Source organism: Arachis ipaensis, chromosome B2 (genome assembly GCF_059453495.1).
Source record: "Arachis ipaensis isolate K30076 ecotype BB chromosome B2, ASM5945349v1, whole genome shotgun sequence".
Lineage (NCBI taxonomy): Eukaryota > Viridiplantae > Streptophyta > Magnoliopsida > Fabales > Fabaceae > Arachis > Arachis ipaensis.
Window position 1 is genome coordinate 920,697 of NC_142437.1, and position 22,061 is coordinate 942,757.

The 22,061-nt window shown below is 30.4% G+C and overlaps 2 protein-coding genes and 1 long non-coding RNA gene across 3 annotated transcripts; all 3 read left to right on the plus strand.

The window, feature by feature from the left end:
* The first annotated feature begins 111 nt into the window (after positions 1-111).
* Positions 112-2,649, plus strand: LOC107626611 ((+)-neomenthol dehydrogenase). The gene is made up of 4 exons (XM_088504809.1): positions 112-533; positions 617-869; positions 1,496-1,711; positions 2,180-2,649. Exons 1-4 carry the CDS (start codon positions 505-507, stop codon positions 2,555-2,557), a joined length of 876 nt encoding a protein of 291 aa, XP_088360935.1. The 5' UTR covers positions 112-504; the 3' UTR covers positions 2,558-2,649.
* Positions 2,650-7,685: 5,036 nt separating this feature from the next.
* Positions 7,686-9,804, plus strand: LOC107623152 (uncharacterized). The gene is made up of 6 exons (XR_002356898.2): positions 7,686-7,939; positions 8,304-8,428; positions 8,797-8,867; positions 8,968-8,998; positions 9,194-9,319; positions 9,665-9,804. It is a non-coding gene; the product is annotated as an uncharacterized LOC107623152 (long non-coding RNA).
* A 339-nt stretch (positions 9,805-10,143) lies between these two features.
* Positions 10,144-12,678, plus strand: LOC107623142 (uncharacterized). Its single transcript, XM_088504752.1, has 7 exons — positions 10,144-10,177; positions 10,757-10,845; positions 10,928-10,990; positions 11,187-11,236; positions 11,792-11,936; positions 12,068-12,232; positions 12,370-12,678. The coding sequence occupies exons 1-5, from the start codon at positions 10,144-10,146 to the stop codon at positions 11,823-11,825; spliced, it is 270 nt and encodes an 89-aa protein (XP_088360878.1). The 3' UTR covers positions 11,826-11,936; positions 12,068-12,232; positions 12,370-12,678.
* The last annotated feature ends 9,383 nt before the right edge of the window (positions 12,679-22,061 follow it).

A 22,061-nucleotide genomic window follows, 5' to 3' on the forward strand; every position in this document is an offset into this window, starting at 1 on the left:
GTAAACTTTTTTTTTTGGTGTCTAGTTAGGTAAACTAATCCAGTGATGTTTCTGTTTGTTCCTATCTTCTTCACCTTTACCTTTATTAGTACATAGTTATCTAGAAAAGGTGAATAATTGACATTTAAGATAATCTAGAAACAAGGGTGAATAATGAATCATGAATCATGAATGTGTACACAAAAAAGACAATCTAGAAGCGTTAGATTTAATTGTGAATTGTGATGAACGGCAACATCCACATCACTAATAAATGGTCAAAGTAAATGCGATGATACTTGAAGAAGAAAACTGTTCACAACTCAATTGACTATATAATAATTAGATCAATCAATTTTATTTTTATTTTCTTTATTCAATTTTTTAATTTTATATCCTAAACAAAATTCAGTTCTATATTATTTTATAGCCGTCAACGGATTCCATAAATATTACTAACAATTTCTCTCCCTTGTTCAAACAAATCTCATCTATCTATAGTTAAAAGCAAAGCACAGCGCATCCATGGTTTCAGCGGCAGATTCCATACAAAGGTAACAACTTTCACTTTTTTTTTTTAATACCCTTTTGTAAAAAACACAAATTTAGAAGGGCATTTTGGATTTTTTTCCCCCAGGTATGCAGTAGTTACAGGTTCAAACAAAGGGATAGGGTTGGAAACTGTTAAAGGGTTGGCATCGAATGGTGTGAAGGTTGTTCTGACAGCAAGAGATGAGAAAAGGGGATATGAAGCTGTTGAGAAATTGAGGAGAGAGTGTGGTTTCTCTAACGAACTTGTGATCTTTCACCAGCTTGATGTAACTGATTCTTCTAGCATTGCATCATTGGTGAAATTTGTGAAATTCCAATTTGGAAGACTTGATATCTTGGTAAGTTTCAAGATTTTTATGATTAATGCTCTGCATATCAATTAACATGATCTTTTGCTTCATCCTTTTGTATTTTTAATTTTTCTATTTACTCTCTTTTTCTTAAGTGCTTAAAGTTCGAACCTTTGCAGACTGATGCTGAATATTCTAAACGTTGCTTCATCTCTCTATTTTTTTTTTAAATGTTCTACTTTTTTATATTTTTTTTAAGTGTTTAACTTTCCCAGATTAATGCTGAATATTCTGAACTTTTCTATTTTTGTCCCCCCTCCTTTTATTTTTCTTTTTCCTAAGTGACATTTATTATAAAATAACAATGCTTGGAATCTGGCTTATGCATATATGCAAGAATTTTCTTTTTATAAAAACTTGGTCTTAATCAAGCAAATTCTGTGTCTGTTCCAAGAGTAATTCCTCTTATGGCAGATTTTTTTTTTTTTTTTTTAAATTTAGTTTATTGGAATGATTCTGTTAATTCTATTTGCTTATGAATAATGTTTGGTAAAGGCATATGTTAAAATATGGAAAACACACCGACTGAAGAGTACTATTTGCAGTGTTGCATTTTTTTTAATTGATGTGAAAGTCAATACTTTACATTAAATAACAAAATTATTGTCGTGTAGGTGAACAATGCAGGAATCAATGGTTTCGATTCAGCTGATCTTATAGGATCAATAATTAAGTGGAAAGAGCTTAATCAAACTTATGATATGGCTGAAAAATGCTTAACAACAAACTACTATGGTGCTAAAGAAACAACTGAGGCATTTCTTCCTTTGCTTCAGTTATCCACTTCACCTATGATTGTCAATGTTTCTTCCACAGCAGGGTTGTTACAGGTACAAGAAAATGGCCAAAGTTTAAGTATCTTTTTTGGTTTTGTTTTCATTTCCTGTCTTCCTTCTCAATGCTTTCAAGAGTGAAAACATGAAATGGAAGTAGACAAACGAGGTTCAATTGTTTTTAAAGAGTCAAATAAATTTTCGGTCTCTGTAAATTTGTAATTTTCTATTTGGTCCCTGCAAAATTTAAGATGTTTAGTCTTAGCTCTTGCTGTTTGTTTATATTAAATGATGATAAGTCTCTTCTTGCAAGGAACAAACAAAAAGAAACAAAAAATATGGATCTTAAAGAACTACACTTCTTTAACCCTTTCATGGAAATGGAGGACACTTAAAAAGAAACAAAGACTAAGAATAAAAACGAGATTGATCCTTTACTTTCTTTAAATTGACTTTTTTAAAGTGTGAACTTGTCTCTGATACTTTGACAACACTGACAACATTGTCTTATGATGTTTTTTTCAGCACATATCAAATGAATGGGCTAAAGGGGTGCTAGATGACACCGAAAACCTCACAGAAGATCTAATAGACAAGGTACTAAGGGAGTTCATGAAAGATTTCAAAGAAGGTTCATTGAAAACCAAAGGCTGGCCAACCTATCTGTCTGCATATATGCTCTCAAAAGCAGCCATGAATTCTTACACAAGGCTTCTGGCACGGAAGCATCCGAAATTCTGTGTTAATTGTGTCTGTCCAGGTTTTGTAAAAACGGACATTAACCGAAATACCGGAATCTTATCGGTTGAAAATGGTGCTGCTAGTGTTGTTAGATTAGCATTGTTGCCTAGTGGTTCACCTTCTGGCTACTTCTTTGCTATGCAAGAATTGTCAAGCTTTTGATTTTTGAAGTTTGATGAATGATTAATTTTTGTTACATATTATGCAAATTACTAGTGAAAATGAGAATGGTGAAATTCTTTACCGATGTGTAATTTCTTGTGTGATAGTGAAATGTAGGGGAATTTTTACATGCAAGTTGGCCAATTCTATATTTCTAAATTCTGACTATATTGATGCTTCAAAATGGTCAATTTCAATTGAAATAGAATAGTCAACTCTAATTTTGCAAGTGGTGTTTTGAAATTTAATGCTCTAGAATATGATGCTTCCATAACAAAGAAATTTTCAGCATTAATTAGTCCAATACATGGAAAATGGGCTAGTACCTTCTCATGTTATTATTAGTTTCTTTCGAATTGCATTTGTTTTGCGTCTACAAAAAATTGTTAATTATGTGGATTAACAATTATCTTGTGTGATAATGAAATGTGGGCAAGTTTACATGCAAATTGGGTTATTCTGTATTCTTCTGTTGACGTTGCTTCATATTTTGAAATTTCAATTTGAGAAAGAATGGTGAATCTAATAATTCGCAAGGGATATTTGGAACTTTAATGTTCTAGAATACGAACCTTCCATAACAGATTTTCTCAACATTATTTATTCCAATACATTGGAATGGATTAGTACCTTCTCAACTTAGTTTCTGTCACGGTGCCTCTTTTTTCTCCTACAAAATTTGACTAATTATGTGAATGACAAAATACTTTATGTGATGGTGAAATGCGGGGAACTTTTCATACAAGCTAGTTGATTTGATATTTTCTCATGTTGTTGATGCTTCAATAAAAAAAGAATGGTCAATTCTTTTTTTTTTATTAAGTGATAGTTTTGAGCGTTAATGTTCTAGAATATGAACTTTCCATTACAATTTACAAAGAAATTTTCAATGTTTGTCCAATACATTGAAATTAGGCTAGTACCTTCTCTAGTTATTAGAATTTATTTTCTATAAGTGTGTCTTTTTTTTCTATAAAATTTGATTAATTGAATCCCGCTTTATATATATAGCAATTTATTGGTTCAAATTCTTAAAAGACGTTTACATGTATCATGATATTATTGGACATTTTTATTAAATTGGTTAATAATTTATTTTTTAATAAATCAGAACAAAATCGGTTTATTATAGCAACAACAATAAACCCAATTGTTCGCACTATAATTATTAGACCCAATTTGATCTGATTGATTTACACAATTTAAACCGAATCATGTTTAAATTTTTCGATAAAAAGATAAATATATCCCTGATTTTTATTTTAAAAAAAACAAAAAAATGATCCAGTGGATTATGTAAATTGGTCGGTTCGATCGGATCGGATAACAATTGGATTTATTGTTAATTTGTTATTGTTATAAAAAAATCGGTTTTATTCTAGTTTGTTAAGAAACTAAAAAATAACCGGTTCATTAATACGTCCAATAATAATGCGACACATAAGTGTCTTTACAGAAATATGTTTTACAGTCTTTATGGAAGCATCCTCCTAATTTGTTGGGTTGGGAGAAATGAATCCTTTTAATGTTTTTAATAATTGAAAGAGTAAAATATGATCTCTTACTATTAATTTTATAAGTGAGATAAAAAAATATAAAAAAATATTAAAAATTAAAAATTAAATTTTATTTTTTAATTATTAAAAAAACTTGAGAGGATTATTTTTTCAAAGAAATAACATGAGAAACCAAAAAAAGTTTTGATTAATGGTGTGAATTGCCTGTTTTCTTGAAGGCACGTATATAAATGCTAGGGCTACACATGGATCGGATAATATCCGCATATCTGCGGTAATTATCCGCATCCGATCCGAATTTTGTAGATATTATCCGATCCGCAGAGGCATCGGATCGGATCGGATCCAATCCGCACTGTGGTAGGATCGGATTGCGGATTCGGTAGTGATATCTGCGGATCCGATCCGCAAATCCGCATATCCGCACATCATATATAAATAGCATAGTTTAAGAAAGTAAACCCTAATGTGATATGAATTTTAGTGTGTTATTTTATGAATTTTATGATATTTTGTTTTTAATTTTTTATGTTGTACTTCAACTTAGAATAATTAAACTTAAATCTTGTGTTATTATTTTGTTTTTGTTATTCAAGAGAACTATTATTGATAATATTTTAGGAGTAAATAAGCTTAAACAGATAAAAAATGAATTTTTTGGATTTTTTTTGTAAAAACAGCCAAACAGAATCTTAAAATAGTTTTTTTAAATTATACAGGTATACTCGATATCCGATCCGATCCGCATACTTGCGGATCGGATCGGATCGAATCTGACCTAAAAGAATGCGGATATCATGTCCGATCCGATCTGATGAGTGAAGTGCGGATCAGATAGAATTTTAGGCTATATCCAATCCAATCCGATCCGTGTGCAACCCTAATAAATGCCGAATCATGGAATGATCGGCGTTTTCACATTGCAACATGCCACATATTTCATAATGCCATGACCGATAAAGCTAGATTTTAGTTACATTAAAAAGTGAACAAATAATTGGTATGGAGTAATTAGTGCTAATAATTATAACCACCAATAGTCCACTAGGCTTCCATGGACATTGTAGCACTGCATTGGTCTAAAGAAAGACTATAATTACTTCATAAAAGAGATACAACAAGAAGGGGTACGGATTTCATGTGTCGTGTGTGTTTGGCTTACCAATGTGCATAATATTTAGCTTTGGTTGACCGATGCGTCTGTTGATAAAGAAGAGTCATTGGATTATATATGCTTTTTAATCTAACGGTAAAAATTTGTTTGAATCTCATTTCATAAGATTGGCTAGTAATACTCTAATTTACTTTTATGTCAGTGGGGGTAACTTTACAAATATTAGTTTTATGATGTTATTATTGTTAAATTTAAAATGTTTCGTGGTATTATATAAAAAAAAAATAAAAAAATCAAATATTTAAATTAATTCAGTTTGAATTTGGAACCTTAAGGCTCAGTTCTCTCAAGCTCCTCGGCGACGCTCACTTGAACAACGGAACCGTCAGCCTCACGTACGACCTTCCCGTCCCCAGCTCCGGCTCCGGCAAAGCCTTATATTCTCGTCCGGTCAAATTCCGCCAACCGGGAAACCATTCTCTGGCCAGCTTTCGAACCTTCTTCTCATTTTCTGTAACCAATCTCAACCCTTCATCGATTGGCGGCGGCCTCGCATTTGTCCTCTCGCCGGACGACGATTCACAGTGTTGAATGGTGGAGCTTTAGCTCTTTCTTTCCGTCGTCGTCCGCGGGGGCGGCGGCACCACCACCGCTGGCGGTTACTCTGATGAACCCGGGGGCTAATTCAGCTGGTTCTTCGTCGTTGTTGTCGCCACCGCCATCAATTGCACCTTCAGTGGCACAAAAGGAGAGTAAGTCGTCCACAATGGTTTGTGTAAAGAAAATTTGGGTGCGGTTGCCAGTGTTGTTACTGCTGGTGCTTTTGTTCTTGCTTTATTTGCTGGTGCTTTGATTTGGGTTTATTCTAAGAAATTCAAACGTGTTAAAAAATTGGATACACTTGGTTCTGAGATTATTAAGATGCCTAAGTAGTTTAGTTATAAGGAGTTGAAGGCTGCTACTAAGTGTTTCAATGCTAATAGGATTATTGGTCATGGTGCTTTTGGTACTGTGTATAAGGTGTTTCAATGATAATAGGATTATTGGTCATGGTGCTTTTTTGGTTCTACACAAAGAAGCACCGAGATTTACAATGTTGAATGGTGGAGCTTTAGCTCTTTTTTTCTGTCGTTGTTGGCGGTAGAAATAATGGAAGGGGGACGGCAAAAGAAGAGGAGGAAGAGAATCTGAAAGAGGAAACAGCTTTTAACAATTAAGTGAAATATATTTGTTTAAAAAAATTAAAAAAAATTACTCTTATTTTATATGTAATTGTATAAGAAACCCCACAAAAACATGTATTTTGATTTTGATATTTTTTTGGTGCGTCTGTGCACTGAATCTGTGCCCAAGAAGAAGAAAAAAATAAAGAAAGAGTATATCATTTGGCAAATGTTTGGGAAACCGCAATTACACATCTTTTTTATATTTGGAACACCACCTTTTGTATTTAGGGTGCCTAAGACCAGTTCCAATGAAAAAAAAAATTATTCCCACTTTATTTTATGTTAGAAAAAGCATTGACTTTGTTGAAGCACCAAAAAAGCAGTCCCTGCTCAAGGATTAACGAAGGACCGTCTATGTTTATTGGAATTTGGACATACCAATAAAAATTTAACGATTGTTAGAATTTAGCTAAAAAATTTTAATATAAAAAAAAAACGAATTTTTGCTGAAAATAGAATTTTTTAGTGTATATATAAGAGGATGGATGTTGTAGATATAGTAGGTGCAACACGCAGGTCACGTGCTGATTCAACACGCATGGTGCGTGATAGACACGTGGCCCAATCAGCAGCAACACGCACCTTGCGTGCTGTTTACGTGGCGAACATCAAGCCAATATGCACTTTGTGTATTGGACACGTGTCAGGCATGCAAGCAACATGTATTTTGCGTGTTGGACATATGTGGCAAACGCTAGTTGGATAGTTTTGCAACACAAAACCTGCGAGATAAGTCCTTTGCCTATAAAAACTGAAGCTTGTTACTATTTTACTGCATTGCAAGAGAGGTATTTTTTTCACTGGTGTGATGGAAGACACTGCAAATATAGTGGTTTACCACAACGGTGAGGTTATACGAAATACATACGAGGACGTGAGTTTTGCTTGTGAGAGTACATTTTTATTTGTGGTTCCATGCACTGTAACGTTTGCGGAACTATAGTACGGACTCTCACTACTAGAAAACTAGTCATTACAGACGGATATTTTCGACGGATTTTATCCTACGGAAATACAGACGGAATTTTAGAGGAATTTTTTGTCGGAAAACAAAAAAAATGAATTAGCATAAATTACAGACGGAAAAGAGAATCCGTCGATAATTCTATCGAAAAAATTAATTTTTTTTTCGTGGAAAATGATTACAGACGGAAAATCTGTCTGTAATTAAATAGACAAAAATACTAGTTTTATTAAATTATTACAGACAGAAAATCCGTCTATAATTTAAAATTTTCCGTCTATAATTTTTAGTTAAACCTAGCATTTGCTCGAACTCCACTCACAATACACAAATCAAAGAAACTTTAACTTCAAATCGAAGAACTCCCTTAGCTAAACCTAGCTTTCCCCTCTCCGTCAACGGGCTCCTTCTTCTCTCCGCCGCTAACAGAATCAACCCGCGAAGCTGATAGAATGGCCAACCTTGTTAGGTTCAGCTCCTCCGTCCCCTCCTTCGTCGCTAAGGACACCCGCGGTTGGCTCCTCGACCCTATCTCGCTAGCTCGAGCTTCTGGCATTTTAGGTTTTTCTTTTTCCCCTCTAACTTTGGTGTTTCTCATCATTACCTTTTAGTTAGAGATCGGTATGTCAAATTGTATCATGATTAGCATGTTTATAATGTGATTATGCGATGGAGTAGAGTCAAATTGAAGTTGAGAATTTTTGGGTGGAGTAATTTGGGGTCTCGTTCATTTCGAGAATAGTTTGCATTTTAGCTTTGTTTTTTTTAATGAGGATTTTGCATTCTTGTTATGGATCTGTTTCCTAGTGTTTAGTGGATTTGTTGATGTATTTGAGTGGTTTAATGGAGACTTAGATGTACGATGTGATTCTATGTTTTGTGGCCATTGGAATTTGAAAAGGAAATGGTGGTTGGTTCTCTGCAGGTGGAGCTCTCACTTGTGCTTCGGTTCATATAGGAGAGATTCGGCCTGGCAGGTTGAGAGGGAATCATAGGCATCATGATTGCAATGAGACATTTGTCCTTTGGGGTGCCCTAATCAAATTTAGGGTAAGCTTTATGGGATTCTATATTTCTATTATTTTATTAACATATATTTGTACTTCATATGTCTTGAGATATTTCTCACTATTTATTGTTAAGTATAGCAACTCTTGCAGAGAGTAAAGGTGTTTTAACAGCATGATGTAATTAATTATTAGTTGCAATCGCAATTCTAAAAAATTGATGAGGCTGCCATAGTTTCATTGCTCTGGGTTGAAAAGTATTTCATCTGACACAATTTGTTGGATTAGCTGTGAAAATTTAGTATATTGAGTTTAGTTGACATAAGACAGAAGTTAATAGGTCCTTTGTTGGATCCATTATGCATTGTTGCAGTTACACTGATATATAAAGTCTGATTCTTTAAATTGCAGCTCTAAATGCAAGTGGTCTTGACAAATTTATTAAATCAATAGGAAGAAATCCCTCATATGTTGATTTGGAGGTGAGTTAATATTCAGGACATGTCTTGTAGCTTATTTCTCCTCATTAAACCAAATTTTGTTGCTTTATTATAATTATTTGAATGTGTTCTTGTTTGACAGTTGACTGAACAAAAATTGACAAGAAAGGAAGGTATAAGCTTTTCTTGTTTGAGGTTACTTGCTAAGATTAAAGCCTCGCTGTCTTTCACTTAAAATTTCTGAAGGTTTTGATAAATTTTACCACCAATAGAAGTAGGAGGCTAATCTGATTCAATCTGCTCTTATTGTCAATTATCTCTGTTTCCATCTCAATGTGTTCCAACATTGTTCATCTTTTGTTGTTTAGGAAGCATGAGACAAGATTGCAGCTTCTGGTTACTATGTGGTCGTTCCGGACTTTTTTTATGGTGAACCCTATGATCCTCAGAATACTAATAGGCCTTTAGGAGAGTGGCTAAAAGATCATGGAACGGTTAGTTCTTTTTAATGATTCAACATTATTTCTTTGTTCATAATGATTCAACATTATTTCCCCGTGATCCAAACCACAAGCTGCAAATCCACCATATCCTCTCTCATCCTCTCCTCTTTCTCCAATGAAACCACCACAAACAAGAACAAGAGTACATTCAGGGGACTTGGTTGTGCTGCTGCTTCTGCATCATCACAACAAGTCTCAGTTCCTGCTGCGATTCGATCCTCTGCTGATTGGAAGAACACTAGGAAGAACAAGAAGTGCAGAAGGAGGAACACCGAAAAAAGCAGCATAACATGTGACCATAAACATGCTTCTTCTTCTTTTTCTTCTTCTTTTCAGGATGTATGGTGTGGCCCTGGAATTGGATTCGCATCAGATCATGCTTCTGCTTCTGTGAATTGTGTGGTGGCAAGGAAGAATGCTTCTTCAAGAAGGAGCCTTGATGCTGTTGAGAGAGCAACACATAGGGAAAAGGTATTCTTCTTTCTCCATCATCATCTTCTACTTCAATTCTTACTGTTTTCTTATTTATTTATTTAATTGATTCATTTATGTTATTTTCTCTTCAGACACTGCATTTTCATGTTCATATAATTGTTGTGAGTTGAAGCCTCTTCTCTTCCTCAACTCAATGACAGTTCTTGATTGCTTAATTGATCAAATACTTGTATAAAGTATCCAGTCACTGAATTGAATCTGAATCACTTGTTTTTAGACTTGTTCTGGTTTATTGCATTGTGTGCATTACATGTTCCAAATATGCTATTGCTATTTGGCAGCGTCCATGATCTTTAAAAAGAACTAACCCTGAGAAATCTATGGAAGAGTTCCGAGCAGCTAGTCAAAAACTTGGTGATGGCGTGGGTGTAAAGTCTTTAATGCAAAGCACGGGACTTTGAATGATTGCTGGCCAGGCAGTTTCTGCTTTTAATTATGAGTGTTTTTTAATCTAGTGTTAAGTTCTAAGCATTTTTAGGGGCTAATAGTTTCTTCTATTTATGTCCATATAGAACAATTCAATGTATCAAATCTCCAAAGTCAATCTCATTTATAATTGAATTTGGTATAATAAAGCTGATTCACTTCTTCTAACATTATATGATGTCTTAATTTTTTGATAATTTTTTACCTCTCCTCTGGTTAATGCTTATCTTGTTTCTCTATTGAAAATTAAGTATAAAATGCATGGCTAAGTCATTCTGTGTACTTGAAAAGGGTTATCATTCTGTGTACTTAGCCAATAAATGAACCGTTATCATTCTGTGTTGTGTTCTACCTCTTTTAGTACATTAATAAATCAATGTAACTGGAGAGAGTATTAAAATATTTTTGTTTTCTAATCTGTGGATTCTTGTCTTTTTACTATGAAGAATAAATGTTATTCTATTTGGATACGTAATGCAAATATTTTTTACTTTGTGTTATCAACAGTTGTTGTGGCAATTGCAGTTGCAAATCCAACTGATCTTGTGAAAGTTAGACTACAAGCAGAAGGAAAATTGCCAGTTATATTAGAAAAGGTGGCGCTCTTCTGGCCTAACAAAGTTGGTTTTAAACTCAAATTATGTGATATTTAACATATCTGCTTGATTATATTGTCAGTTAAGAGTTGTAGAGGAAAAACGCCAAGAAGTGGAGGCCAGAGCTAGGGAGCTTGATAAACAGGTGAGGGTCCCCCTCCTCTTCTCCTTTTTCCAAACCAAAAAAAAAAAAGATATTAACTGAGCTTTGAAACCTAACAATATTAATGTATATCCGAGTTTGATTTTTCATTTGCTTAATACTTACCAATAGAAATTGCTTTACTCCTTGTGCTGCCTTTGCTGATTTTTCGTGTCCTTGTTCATTTTAATTTTGGCAGGTTGCTTCTCTTAGAGAAGGTGTATCCCTAGAAACCAAACTTCTGAGTAGGTAAGTTATGGTGTCAGTTTGTCTTTGAAGTTTGTCAGGTTATCTGATGACAGACACAATTCAGTTAAGTTCACAAGGTCGAAAACCGACTTTGGAATATCTCCATGAATTTTGTTGCCGCATAAATTTAAGTACAGCAATGAATAAGATGAGATTGCACTTAGATTACATGTGAATTGGTTACTTGAAAGGTCTAAATGTTTCAAAAGCGGCAAAGATAAACACCAAGAAGGAATTATCCCATTTAAATAGCAGTTGAATGGTTTGGGTAAAAGATTGGATTTAATAGAATAAGAGAATACTAATGTGGGCGTAAAATTATTTTTTAAACTGACATCTAATTAGGTGTTTTATATAGTTAAAAGCAACTTCTTTTTGAGATATTTGGTGTGAAAATGAACTGTTTTTCTTTTTCCCTTTTTTAATTTATCTGTAAGATCTGATTAGATGTAATACATGGAAATTAAATTATTATTCCCTAATGTCATCCATTTTCATATCTTTTTGTTTTGTATTAAATTTTTGGATTAATTCTTCCCCCGCCCCCTGTATTAGTCAAGGGACATGTATTTCCTGCAAAAGCTTCTGAATTTGAAAGGAGATGATGGTTTCAGAATGAATAAGTGCTTGTATCACTGTGGTACATAATGGGTTTGTGGCCCTTGGCCTATAGCATGCTGCTACTTCCTACAGGAAGGAGGTATTTCACTCTGAATCTGATATTTCCTAAAAAATTAACATGGTTTGTTAATGTTAATTGCACTCCAATTGCAATGTTAACTCTGTTATTACTTTGCATGCCCTTGCAATGTTGACTATGATGTTCTACAGCTCAAAAAGCAAAGTTCCTGTTTGGCCCTTTTACTTTCATGTTTTGGCGGTGCATATGCGCTTCTTCCTTATTTCATACTTTGGAATCCACCAGCACCTCCGATTGAAGAAACTGAACTTAAATCATGGCCATTGATCTTTCTTGAATCAAAAGTAACTGCAGTGGTAAGCACTCATCTTAGTTTCATCTTGAAAATTGTTGCAGGCAGATACTTGAAATTTAATCAAAAGTAACTGCAGTGGTAACAACTCCTTTTTGGTTCTTTTTTCTAATAATTGCCTTATTTGTTGTCTGAGTGTAGATCGGATATAGTAAGGTAGACATCCTCTGCTCAGAAGGTGGGAAGCAGCGAATAATTTTGATGGACCAAGAATCTCAAGAAGCAAGTATATTGCCATCATCACTAAGAAGCTCAAGAAAGAATGAAGCTATCCATAAATTAGGATATTGAATCTTGATGAGTCCACTAGTAGTTACTTATCATCTAATGTATTCAGATTGTATTATTGTATAGAAATAATTGCTTCTTATTATAAAGAAAGCGCTTTGTACTCACTTGGTGTATTTTTCTATTTATACCTTCAATAAAAATTTGTATTTATTATATTTATATTTATTTTGTATGAAAACAAATTTATTTTGCAATGAAAAAATCTAAAAAAATTCTATCTTATCTTACAGACGGATTTTCTATCTGTAATCAGAGTGTGGGATGATTTTCCGAGGTTCAAATTACAGACGAAAAATCCGTCGAAAAATCCGTCTGTAATTATCGACGGAAAATCCGTCGGAAAGTTTGTCGTCTCAGGGAAATGGATGGAGAATTTACAGAGGAAAAATCCGTCGGTAACTGGTAAAAATCCGTTGGTAATTTTTCGACGGAAAAAAATCTGTCGGTAAATAATTTCTGACAAGGCTTTTATAGAAGGACAAAATCCGTCGGTAACCAAAAATCTGTCAGAGCATAGAGAGTGATATTATAAAGAGAGTGAGCAACATTCTCTATCGTAGTCTGGTTGTCGTATTTGACAGCCTGATATAGTTTGAGGTTATGCCGATCATTGGTGAAACAAGTATTCAGCGGATGTTTCATATTTACCAACAAACTCAGGTGCAATATCCAAGGATATAGTCGTATGTTGAGTTTGAACATATAACGTTATGGAATGAATCCCATGCACCCTTTATTTTTGTATTAAATAGTTGTGAAATGAGAAGTTAGTCATTATAAAATTCATCTTTTATATATATATATATATGAAATATAATTATTTATAAAATATACCTCATAATTATTTATATATGAAATATATATAATTATATATATACGAAGTAAAAAATATAATTATTTATACATCCTTATCTTCAAATAATTTTTATTTTCTATTTTTATAATTAGTAAATTGTTGTAATTCACTAATTCTTGTGTTGATCAAGCAAGAATGATGTCATCAATATAGACAATCAAAGAGGTAGTAGTATCATCTCCCTTACGAAGTATACGAAGATTTTTCTCCTAAGTGATCAGAAAAAGGACTTTGTTGATAGCTGGCAAGGGTTCCATGAGAAGGATTTGGCCACAAATTTATGCAAAAGATTCATGTAAACCCATCAAGAAGCAATGTACATACTCAGTTTGGAGAAATTCGTGCATTGCTTGAGCATCACCACAATTGCATTAAACACACATGCCGATGAGTTCAATTCTTCTCGTAGGACTTTTAACATTTGTGAAATATTGAGAAACAGACATGGCACTTTGGGGAAGATTGATCAATTCACGGTTCAGTTCGAAGTCACGAGGAACATTACCATGCTGGAAGCATTTCTTTAAATCATTCCATAATTGTGTGTAGATAAGGGATGTGGCAATATCTTTTGACACTGAATTCAGAATCAAAATGCTCACCACGTCGTTCACACATTGCCAATTCTCAAATTTTTTTGGCTCGGTGATTGGATCAGATTTGGTGGAAGAATTGAGCCATTAATTGATAAAGTCAAGCTTACGTTTGGCGTTCAAGGATTCATGAAGAAAATCCAAATATATTAGTCTTTATCTCAGGTTTAAACTATAATACCAAGCTCCAATTCTTGAAGAAAAAATCATTGAACATAAACATAGACAACAATTATTTAGAATTTAATTATGTAAAATAAAATTATCAAATAATAATTATTTTATGATAAATCTAGTTAAAACATATAAAATAATTATTTTATTTTACATTATTTGATAGCTGAATTATATATATAGAGCAATGCTAGGGGGCAGCAACATTTGTAATTGGTAGCCATCAATTAGCCATCAATGATGATTTGATGGTGTGAGATTGGTGTGAGATTTCATCCAATGGCTCACATTTCTCTGCTGGTTACATGCTGGCCAAAATACAATAAAATTGCTGACCCCCTAGACTTTTCCATATATATATATATATATATATATGGTGAATTCTACTCAACCCAATAACATGTAAGTTACCCTTCATGATGTGTCACACTTTAATTAGTTATTATGTTAACTATAGTTGAGTTATTTTATAATTTATTATTTGAGATGGATAATTGTATAATTTCTTAAAATATTAAAATTCTACCCCTTAACTGTGATCTACTGCCTCTCACGCAATCGTCGTTGAATTCCCATGGCTTGTAACTTTTCCGTTCTTCCCAGTATAGCCAGCGCCGACTTCATTGCTATCTCCTGTCCTTTCACTCAATCTTTTTTTTTTTTTTTTTTTTTTGCCATGGATCACTCCTTACCAACATAATTAATGGTTAGTTCGGTTATTAAATTTTTTTCATTAAAAATAATATATAGAATATATATTCATATATAAAATATAATATAATAAAATAAATTTATTCAGAGTACTTAAAAGTATAATTAAAATTAGGAATATACAAATATAATAATAAAATTTGTACTCTAAACAAGTAAACATATCTTTTATCATACATAAATTATTTAAAAAATATAAATTGTTAAAATTAATAACACAAATTTAAAATGATAAAATTCAACTTTTTTACAAGTATTTTTTATAGTATTTTTATTCTTTTAATTTTTAATTTATTAATATTTTTTATTTAATTAATAATTAAACAAATTATTTTCATGAGAAATCATTTTTTGTATATTCTTAAAGAAGAGATCAATATAACAGTTTAAAAATTAATGTAAAAATGATATTTTAAATAAAAAATAGTTAATATTAAAATTTTTAAATACAAAAGCAAATTGTATAGATATTCAAGATATAAATATGAAATACATGTTTAAAATAAATAAAGAACATGAACACTCCCATTTTATCTGTTTTATTTATTTTATGCATATATTTATATTTATCTTTTAAATATTTATACAAATTATTTTTATATTTAAAAATTTTGATATTAAATCTTTTTTATTTAAAATTTCATTTTTACGTTTTTTTTAAATTATTATATTGATCTCTTCTTTAAGATAATACAAAAAATAATTTTTTATAAAAATAATTTGTTTAATCATTAATTAAATAATAAAGTACTAATAAATTATAAATTAAAAGAATAAAAATATTATAAAAAAATACAGTAAAAAAGTTAGATTTTATTATTTTAAATTTGTATTATTAATTTTAATAATATATTTATTTTTTAAATAATTTATGTACGATTAAAAATATGTTTACTTAGTTAGAGTATAAATTTTATTATTATATTTATATGTTCATGATTTTAATTATACTTTTAAGTATTTTGAATAGATTTATTTTATTATATTATATTTTACATATGAATATATATATTTCATCATGTAATTAAATAAAGATATATTTTTTTAATGAAAAAAATTTAATAACCGAACTAACCATTAATGATATTGATGTTGGTAAGGAGTGATTCATGGCTAAAAAAAATAGGGATTAAGTGAGAGGACAAGAGATAGAAATTAAGTTGGTGCTGGCTATACTGGGAAGAACGGGGAAGTTACGAGCCATGGGAATTCAACGACCCGTTAATGAATGATGCACTGTAGAAAGAGATTGCGTGAGAACGTGCTTCAATTAACGGGGTAGAATTTTAATATTTTAAGAAATTATATAATTACCCATCTCAAATAATAAATTACAAAATAACCCAACTATAGTTAAGATAATGACCAATTAAAATGTGACATATCATGAAGAATAACTTACATGTTATTTTATATTTTTATTATAAAAATTATTATTATGTTATATATATTTTGTCTCTATTGTCAAAATTTTTTAAATTCATCACTAATAGTAGGTCTTAGTTAGGATGCTGTGGTCTTTTGCTGAGCTTTCTTTTTCAAAAACACAAGGGAAGAAAAATTCATCATCAGAACCCAAGGGAATCAGCTTAGTGGAAGAGTCTCGATTGGGTTTTAATTTTGAAAGATTTTCTTGGAGAAAAAATGTACAAAACTCAGATGGTCATGTCTACACTTATATCGTTTTGGTGCATTATGATGTAACCTTATTGTTCTTAGTGGCTAATAAGGTGGCTACAAAGAAGAAATCAATCAAGAATACATGATTAAAGATTTAAAGTTGATCTCTTTTTACTAGCAGATACAGTTTCATTGAGTGATCAACAATTTAGTCATTCTAACCCGACAATTTATATTCATACTAGAATTCACTTTTTTAATAATATCAGAATATTAATAAATACTAAAATTATAAAAATTAGACCAAACCAACTAATTAGACACCCGGTTAATTGAGAACGGGCTACTAGATTGGTTTAGTTTAAAGTTGATGACAATGTTAACTAATTGGCTTTATTATTTTAGCATATTCTGATTTGGCAAGTTATAATAGTTGGTTATATTATTTGTAGTTGTAGCTGAGCTAATAAGCTGACTCTGCATCTAGTTAGATAGTAGTTATTTAGCATAGCTAAGTTAATTAGCTGTTAGTGAGAACTATAAATAGCAATAGCTAGATATATCGTAAATTGATTTTACTCATTTTATTTTTCTGTATTTAATGAGAAGTTCACATTCTCACCTATTCTCTCTAAAGCACGGTTTTTTTATGGTGCAGTGAGCAGAGAGGACTGAGAACATGAAGAGAGGTGAAGAACAGTTGTAGATTAGAGTTGTGATTCTGCTAAAATGGCATACGCCTCCATTTTAGACGTAGAGGTAAATTGCGATCAAAACTAAGATCTCACAACAGTAGAACTTCGAAGCTTAGCAAGACTACTATCAAGACTTTGCGAACTGGAATGGAGAGAGGGTACTTGTCCGGAGGATGAAAAATTAATAATAATTATATATAAACGAATATATTTAATCTTATTATTATATTATCTTTGTTTTTATATTAAATTATAAATTATTTTTTTGAGAATTATGTTAAAAAATATTTTGTTAAATTTAATATATAATTATATATATCGCATTAAATTTAATTTAATATCAAAATTAAAAATAAAAAAATAATAAATAATAATAATGTTCTTTTTAAAATAATCAATTAATTAATTATTGAACTGATGCTTAATTTAAATTATTTTTTAATGTTCAATTTTTTAAATATAAATAAAATTTTTATAATGTTCAATTTTTTAAATATAAATAAAATTTTTATTTTTTAAAAAATTAGTTGAGATAAAAAAATATTATTTATATATTAAATAATAAAAAATGATAAAAAATTGACTTTTAGTTATTTAATATTAATTAGGGTTAAGTACTGTTTTCGTCTCTAAGATCTAGGGTAAAAATCAAATTCGTCTCTGACCTTTTTTCGTTATTAAGATTATCCTGAACGTTATAAAATCATCCTTTTGTCCATAAAGAATATTTTTTGGACAATTTTACCCCTAAACAAAAATTAAAAAAAAAATTCATCTTCATCTTCTCTTAACGCAGATCCGATTCCATAAACAATTTCATCTAAATGCATATCCTTCTTCTCTTCCTTTCTCATTCACAACAACAACCCTTTATCTTCTTCTTCTCATAACAACCCCTCTTTATATCTTCTTTCTTCTTCATCTTTTTCTCCAGTCTCCACGCAAATCTTCAACAACAACAATACCAACTATTTTTTTTTTTAATTTCAAAAAAAAATCAAACAGAATCAACAATAACAATACATCCAGATTCAAAACTCCATCACAACAACACCACTAACTATTTTTTTTAATTCAAAAAAAAATCAAACAAAGCTAACACAAAATCAACAACAACAATATATTCCAATTCAAAAATCCATCAACAACAACATTACATTCAAATTCAAGACAAAAAAATTCAAAAATCCAATCTTTTAAACTCAAGAGAGAACGCAGAAAAGAGAAAAGAGAGAACATGAATCCCAGATATTCTAAATCTGAAGAACAAGTCTTCTCAGAGGTTACAGATCCACATGCCACATGAACCACAAACCCTCTCTATTCCGAGAAACCTTCTTCAAGCAGAGAACATGAACACAACCCTCGATCTCTCTCTGAACAACGATCATGAAGGAAAGCATTCGCTAGTCCTCACCGGAACCTCCACCGTGACGACAGAAAGCTTCCCCTCCCTCCCTTCGCCAGAAGCTCCGCACAGCAGTGATTGGCGCCGATGACTCAACACCGGCTGTTGCTCTGCTTTATTCCCTTCTTTCTTTCTTTCCTTTTCTTTCTTCTTTCTCTCTGTTTCTCTTTTCTTTTGTTCTGCGTCTTTTTTTTCTGTTTTAGGTGGGAGGGTGGGGGTAGGTAGGATTGTTTATTTAATATTTTTTATTTTGTTTAAGGGTAAAATTATCTAAAAAAATGTTATTTATGGATAAAAGGATAATTTTATAACGTTTTATAACATTGGAGATGATTTTAATAACAAAAAAAAGTTGGAGACGAATTTAATTTTTATCCCAGATTTTAGGGATGAAAACAGTACTTAACCTTATTAATTATTTTTTTAATTATAAAAATTCTTAATTTTTTAGATACTTGAAAGTTTAAATTTTAAAATAAATAATATAATTTTAAAAAATTGACTGATATTAATTAAAATTAATTGAAAAAATTAATTTTTTAATTGAATTCTAATTTATATTATTTGTTTTAATTTTTATACATAATTATTATAAATATAAGTAAAATTATTAGTATATATATATATATATATATATATATATATAATTTTAATTTCAAATTATAAATATTTTTTTATATTTTTTAAATTATAAATATATTGATGTTTAATAAAATTTATTTTAATATATTTTTGTCCCATTATAAACATTTTTTGGGTCTGTGACTAGAGCCAAATCAAATGCGAATGTTTCGGTAAAAGCTAAAAATTGTTTGATAATAAATTGGTGAAAAAATCAGTTAATTAATCAAATCAATGTAATTTTGTAGTGATTGATTATTTTAAAATAATAAATAAAAATTATATATTTGTATATAAATATATTATTTTATTATATCTAGTTGAAATCTAATTGAATGCTTTGAATATCTAATTAGGGATGGTAATGAGATTTCATGAGGATAGAGACCCTCCTCCCGCGTCCCTGCCCTGTTTAGTAAAATGCTCCGTTTCTATCCTATTTCTGTCACGGTCTTTATTTATTTTTTTCCAATAAAAAAAAAGTATCTATGGATATTAAACTTTAAAAGAATTTGAAAAAATTAATATAATTATAATTAAATTCAATACAATTTAACTAAATATATTAAATTTAAATATAATTCAAATACAAATTTAACATAATCAATATACACACAAAATTTTTAACATATAAAATAAAATAAAATAAATTCTAACAAAATAATATAATAATTTTTGGTAATCGATCATAACTAGTTAATAATACTCCTTTTCTAAAATGACACAAATTTAAAAAGTTATTGCAAATTCACTTTTTTTTATCTAATTCCACCGGTTTGATGATATGTCTATTTTTCAGAATTTTGATAAATATTTTACAAATTTACTTTTTAATAATAATAATAATAATAATAATAATAATAATAATAATCCAAGATGTGTAAATATTCTATATTATAAATAAAAGAGCAAAAAAATAATTTTATAAGTGCCATCTGCAATAATTTTTTAAAATTATTAAACATGAATAAAATAATAATTTTTTTTAATTAAACATCGATGTCATAGCATCAGATATATAAAACAAAAACATTATTGGATTTATGTTTAAGACGGTTGTTTGGACCACAATATTTCATAAATAAATAAAAAATGGGACCACGACATACATATCTATCATTACAAATATTTTACACATATTATTCACCAACGGTTTAATTACATTATCTTGAAATATATAATTTTTGGTGAACGAAAATTATATGTATGAGAACGTACCATCGATATGATAGGTATAGAAATAATTCAAATTTGATATCCGTGCAATAAGGTCAGACGGACCACAATATACATCTATCACTACAAACATTTTAAACATATAATTTAATCAATGGTTATTATATGATTTTTTCCCCTCTTTTTAAAACATAACTATAAAAAAAGAACATTGAACTCTACCAAGAATTTTCCTTGGTCTCTTCTAGCACCAATTAAATTGAGAAGTTACACTGATAGAATAAGTAGTGAATATGCAGTTTGTTGAGTGGCTAAAAGATAGTAATAGTTTGTTATAAATGTTCTTATTGGTTTAAATTGGAGAGCTTTATTAGTTAGTGCTCTCTATCACCTACAAAAGCCAATGCACACTCTTGTATATGGCAACTTCAACAATAATACTGTTGTGAGGGTATCTGAAGAAAATTGAGTTTTTTCGGAACGTGAGATCTAAGACTCTTTTTAGACAATGTTTAATTTTTATTGATGTTAAAATATCGTCATTCGTATTTCTTATAAAATAGTAAGAGGTGATATTTGTAAAAGATTCTGACGCTTAAGTTAGTAAAAATTTTAAGTAGATTTTTAGTAGATTAGGCTCTAAATATATCTGAAGTTATCAGTATATAATAGTAGTAATAACTATTCTTTTTAGTGTAATTTTACTTTTGATGGTAGATGGTCATTTTCTTTATTTTAAAAAGATGTTGAGATCTTTCTTCTAAATAAAGGAGAGAGATAGTAAAAAATATCTTAAGAGTTAGTTACTTACTCAAATAAATAGAACCGATCTCTTTTATCGTCGATCCCAATTTTTTTAAAGTCGAGAAGAAACACGTCGTGTTATATTTTTTAATTGAATTTCATTTATTCTGGACCTTGCTAACATTTTTAGGTCAGAGTATAAACAAATACCATTCACAAATATAACACGCTTTTTTATTCTCTTCAATCTCACTCAAATAAAAATATTCTCTTGGTAAAAAGATACCTATTAAATTTCTAAAATAATTTTTTTTTAACTGATGATAAAATAAAAACAAAAAACGACCAATATATTCAACGAATGTAATTTATTTTCAAAAGAAAATTAGTAATTCCATACAAAAATTTAGTAAATATTCTTAAGCGATATTTAGCAAAACTCCACAAAGATAAAAAAAATTATTAAGAAATATTTTTGAAAAGATTTTTTAAAGTATTTATAAAAATTGAAAAAAAATAATTTTTATAATAAAAAATATCTATTACTTCTTTTGGAAAATGAAAATTTTTGTGACTAAAAAATTAAACATAAAATAATTTATAAATTATTATTAGAGTAAAGGATAAATAGGTCCCTAACCTTTTTTTTTCGCGGACATTTTCGTCCTCAAAGAAGAGGAAATACATTCAAGTCCCTCACCCCCGAAAAACGTGGACATTTCAATCCTTTCGTTCAAATCAGGCGGTTGGACTGGACGGAAAAATCTGACTTGGCAGAGGTGGCGCTGACATGGCCGTTACGGAATCTACGTGGCAATGAACTTTTCAAAACAGGACATATAAGTCCTCAGAGACGAAAACGACGCCGTTTCATTACTGACCCCCAATTTTTTAAACTTTTTTGCCCTAATCCCTCATCTGCACAGAATCGACGAAGTGGGTGT

What these genes read in the sequence shown, in the direction of transcription:
- LOC107626611 (XM_088504809.1), top strand. Translation starts at nt 505, where the DNA reads ATGGTTTCAGCGGCAGATTCCATACAAAG. An exon ending in TTGGAAGACTTGATATCTTG is followed by an intron (nt 870 to 1,495) that starts GTAAGTTTCAAG and finishes ATTGTCGTGTAG; the next exon opens with GTGAACAATGCAGGAATCAA. An exon ending in CCACAGCAGGGTTGTTACAG is followed by an intron (nt 1,712 to 2,179) that starts GTACAAGAAAAT and finishes TGTTTTTTTCAG; the next exon opens with CACATATCAAATGAATGGGC.
- LOC107623142 (XM_088504752.1), top strand. Translation starts at nt 10,144, where the DNA reads ATGGAAGAGTTCCGAGCAGCTAGTCAAAAACTTG. An exon ending in AGCAGCTAGTCAAAAACTTG is followed by an intron (nt 10,178 to 10,756) that starts GTGATGGCGTGG and finishes TGTTATCAACAG; the next exon opens with TTGTTGTGGCAATTGCAGTT. An exon ending in TGCCAGTTATATTAGAAAAG is followed by an intron (nt 10,846 to 10,927) that starts GTGGCGCTCTTC and finishes TTATATTGTCAG; the next exon opens with TTAAGAGTTGTAGAGGAAAA.